At 45.9% G+C, this 4383-nt stretch overlaps 1 protein-coding gene across 1 annotated transcript; it reads right to left on the bottom strand.

Annotated features, from left to right (window-relative positions):
- Nucleotides 1–3137: 3137 nt before the first annotated feature.
- Nucleotides 3138–3796, bottom strand: LOC123405800 (zinc finger CCCH domain-containing protein 39-like). The gene is made up of 2 exons (XM_045099352.1): nt 3392–3796; nt 3138–3275 (listed from the first exon to the last, which is right to left on the bottom strand). The coding sequence occupies exons 1-2, from the start codon at nt 3794–3796 to the stop codon at nt 3138–3140; spliced, it is 543 nt and encodes a 180-aa protein (XP_044955287.1).
- Between the last annotated feature and the right edge of the window lie 587 nt (nt 3797–4383).

The following is a 4383-nucleotide window of genomic DNA, read 5'->3' as shown; positions in this document are numbered from 1 at the left end:
GGCAGTGAGCGGGGAGAGGTACGGCCGCGGAGGCGGGTGGGTTGAGATTGGCAGCGGTGGCGTTTGAGGTCGGCCGCGGCGGCGAGTGGTGTGGCGGCAGCCTGGGCAGAGGCCAGGGTGACCGAGGGTCGACGGAAGGAGTCGATGCGTACGGGTATAATTTTTGCAACGATCGTTTTTTTCCTTTTGCGTTGCAGATAAATGATGGAGCGCGGGTTGAATAACAAAAACTACAGGGTTTTTTTTTATAAAATGTCACGATGGGTTTTTCGACGGAAACAATAGGCGCTTTATTATTATTAGGTATATATATATATATATATATATATATATATATATATATATATATTATGGAAGATAGCAAAAGGGTCTATGTGTTCCAAAGGGTACAAAATCAATAAATACGTGCTTACAATTATTTTAAAAAAGACTCAAACTACTTTGCAAGTCACAAAACAGTATTAGAAGTACTAAAAAGTACGTTTTATATCCCATAATCTCATAATTCACAAAAAACATTTTCTTATAATTATGTCATACTGAAACACATAACAAAATCTGTTAATTTTCTACATAAAACAAAAGGTAGTTTTGCTACAAAGTTGTTGATGGAACATCACGCGTCGGGATGTCGCTGAGGGAGAGTATCACTATGCCAGCCATGATATTTGTTTGTTCATATAGAGGCAAGGATAAGAGCAGCATTATGATTAGAGAGGGGAAACTGAAGACTTCCATGAAAATACAATGTAGTGCATATTGGCCAAGAACATAATTAAAATCAATACATATGATCATAATATGATGAATCATTTATGCCGAGATACATAAAGAGCAACATATAGATTAAAGTCAAATCTAGCAATATAAGAATGATCAGATCTCCACAGAAAGCACGATTTGGTGCATTTGACCTGGGAGGAAATCCAAGATTAAAGTGTGGTAGATAGTTGTTTATGTGAATGCTGATAGGATTATACCAAGTAACACGGCTAGTTACAGCCAAAGCTCAATGCCTCCAAAGTCAAAATCAAAGTTTAACTCCTAACAGAAAATGTCTCCAAATAAAGCTAGATGCGGCCAAGGCTTGGAACCTAAAAAAATGGAAAGAAAAACGAAATCAGGAAATGTAAGAGAGAAAAAAGTCACATAGGATAAAATTACGTCCTTACTCCAGACATATACAGTACCGCTAGGAAATTTCCATATTAGTTATTTTGTAGATTTTTTTTAGAATTATCCCACGGATGGGAGCCAACTGAAACTTTCTTGAAATATAATTTGATGTAATAAGCTTTTTTATAATAGCTAAAATCGAATGTGCATATATTCTTCGGAACCGGAGAATCAACATGCATATCATCTGCTATTTGTTTTTAATAAAAATGCTTCATTACCATTCAACACGTTAAAACCTTTGGTGTACGGAAAGGAGGGAGATGACAACTCCTCCTTCGGCTATCTGGTGGATAGGGAAGGGTACGGTGATCTAGTACCATGTAGCATCCGTTCTAAATAATCATTAGGCAAGAGAAGGATGTAAGTTTAGTATAACCGAAAAAAGATAAATAAGTAGATTTATGGCACAATCAGCAATGCCAAAAGGAAATCTGCACATAGATAATAACCTCACAGTTGAACTGTATAATAAGAGAAGTTCGAACAAAACAATTTCGCAAAATGCCCAAGCTTAACTCTACAGATCTAGAGTGCATTATCTAGTACGTCTTTAGTAGTCATCCGATTGCATATCAACTCGACAAATTCCCTCATTGTGACAGCAATTGTACTCCCATCTGGAGATATAATCCAAGCAAAGCAAGAGTAGGGCCATTGATCATATCGAGAGGGGTTGAACATAGGCAAATCGTTGTCTGGTGATCCCAGGTGGCCCGAGCGTAACTCCACGGCCAAACAAATCATGTACAAACATTGTATTGTTGTGAGGCATCAACATAATTATCCTTGAAAAGTATGGATGACAAGTATTCGACTTGTTTGTGTTATCTTAATAATTATAGTTGAATGTGATCCTTAGTTGGTAAACATACAAGGACACATATGGCAACCAACATATGTATTTGTTAATGACCAAATATATGGAGATATTAAACCAATAACATAGACATGTTATTTTCATTTAGTTCTCCATTTATTATAAACATAACCAACAAGCATGAATTCTCCCATCAGCATGCACCAAACAATTTAAGCTCCAATAGTGTTTTATTAACAACTGTGGCATGTGGATGTAGTTTTATTGAGACGAGTTCAAGTGCAAAGAAAATTCAATGATGCAATGCTACCATTGGATGGCCAAGAAATGACAACCTAATTATTCCATCATATGAAAATAGTCTGTGCATTGCAAATTGTACTGCAGGAAGAAGATCTTGACACTACCTTCATAATTTGTGCATATGGGTGCCGCTTATGCGCTTGTGCATGATGGCGTTCATCGAATATCAGAAGTGCAATTGAGTCCATCTTGATGAAACAATGCCGCAAACTATGCAACAAAATCTGGGGAGTCATTACAAGAACCTGCAGTGACTCCAACAAGTCCATCTTGATGAAGCAGAATTAGACCACTAATTCAGAAGAAATTACAAGGGTGTGTTCAATAATCTCTGGGTGAAACTTTGCTAAGAAGTACTCAGGCGTCATAACCTAATTTATGATAAGGCAAATAGCTCCCTACAACATTTTCCAAGCTGGAAAATCATTGTGATTAACCTGCAAGGAGAATGGCGAGCAAACCTTACCTCAGATTCCCCATCTCTGTCTCCCAGTCCCCGTGATCTCTTGGGTTTTTACCATCCTCGTAGTAACTTTGAACTCTGAAATTGGTGGAATTAGCAATCACCGTTGCTTGCTGTAAAAAAGGAGAGCAGATTTGTTTTCAGAGAAGAAGAGCAATTAATAAACATGTACAGTTGTGCTCAGTCATAACCTACAAATAAATTATGCAGTCGCGTGCCCAATTACACAATTTATCCTAAAAAAGTGATGTGTGCAAAGTTGGACAGTAATCTACCTGGAGAACAAGGGGGACTGTTGGGGCGAGGATGATGCAGACATCACGTCTGGGTCCCAGCAAGGGACTCGTAGTGCTGCACAGCGCGATGAGCACGACCTCAGCGTCGATCGAGCGGCCAGACCCAGACCTTGGCATCGGGAGCCGTGGCGACCTGACCGCCCTTCTCCCCACCGTCGCTTTCGCCCTTGTGCTCCTCCGCCTTCGCGCCGTCCACGCCCACGAACACGCGCTGCTGCTGTCATTGCGTCGACACAAGCAAATGGTCGAACACGTGAGCGTCATGGATTGGACTGGCACAGAGCCGCGGGATTGAGTCGGGGGAATGGAGGGGTTGGGTTTCGATGATCTCACCGAGCCGACGTTCACCGGCTTCGTCACGCGATGCTTCAGGTAGCCTTTGGAGCGGATGGAGATGCTCTTGGGCATCGCCGCATGCTTCTCGGTCGGGGAGGCGGGCAGCACTGGGGGAGCCGACACGACCTGCGCGTGCGTCTGCCCGACGTGGAGGGGACGGAGCTTCTCATCCGAGGAGGCGAGGCGCGCCATGGGCATGGGATGCATCTGCCCGAGGTGGAGGCGGCAGAGCTGGTCGGCCAGCGCGACGGCGGAGGCCTCGAGGCCGTTGGGGTTGGGGCGGCGGGGGTCGACGGGGATGAAGGCCCCGGGCTGGAGCTCCACGGGCTCCTCCTCCTCCGCGTCTGACACCGTCCGTGGGTACCAGTCCGCCAGCCACCTGTAGAACGCCGTGACTCCCATCTCTCGGAACCTTCCGGCCGGATCCCTCTCCTCTCTCGCCTCTCCTCCTCGGGGGGCGGCGCTTGCCGGGGGCTTGTGGCGGGGGCGGCGGGGGCAACTGTGGCTCCCCTCTTCTTCTCTCTCTGGTTCGATCTGGATATGAAGGGGGCAGGAGGTCTGCGGGGTGGGGAAGACGGAGGTAACGGGACAGGTTTTTTTCCCACTTAATGAAGGACTGCGGGTTGATTTCAACAAAATACAGGGGGTTTTTCGCAAAATTGCCACGACGGACGGCAGAAGCGATGCGCGCTTTATTATTAGGGAAGATTCATACGGAGTCAGCCTGGACGTACCGAGCGGGCTTTGTGGCCCGCTCGTGGACCGCTCGGTCCGAGCCGGCTCGGTCCAGGCCCGATCACAAAAACCGGCCGGTCCGGTCCCTCAAAACAAGACCGAAATTTGCTCGGTCCGGTCCGGTTAAAGCCTGATCCGACCGAGCGGACCAAACAGCTCACCGGCGGCATGGCGAGGGCACAGCCGCGGCATGGCGAGGCATGGCGGGGGCGTGCTGAAGGTGTGGCGGCTCAGGCGTGGCGCGGGAGACGTGC

Source organism: Hordeum vulgare, chromosome 1H (genome assembly GCF_904849725.1).
Source record: "Hordeum vulgare subsp. vulgare chromosome 1H, MorexV3_pseudomolecules_assembly, whole genome shotgun sequence".
Classification (NCBI taxonomy): Eukaryota; Viridiplantae; Streptophyta; class Magnoliopsida; order Poales; family Poaceae; genus Hordeum; species Hordeum vulgare.
The sequence above is the reverse complement of the archived record's forward strand: the minus strand, read 5'-3'. Positions and strand labels throughout refer to the sequence as shown.

Bases quoted from the DNA above. Each gene is read 5' to 3' on its own strand.
- LOC123405800 (XM_045099352.1), bottom strand. From the start codon at position 3,796: ATGGGAGTCACGGCGTTCTACAGGTGGCTGGCGGACTGGTACCCACGG. The intron at 3,276-3,391 runs GTGAGATCATCG...ACGCAATGACAG, and splicing joins AGCCGGTGAACGTCGGCTCG to CAGCAGCGCGTGTTCGTGGG.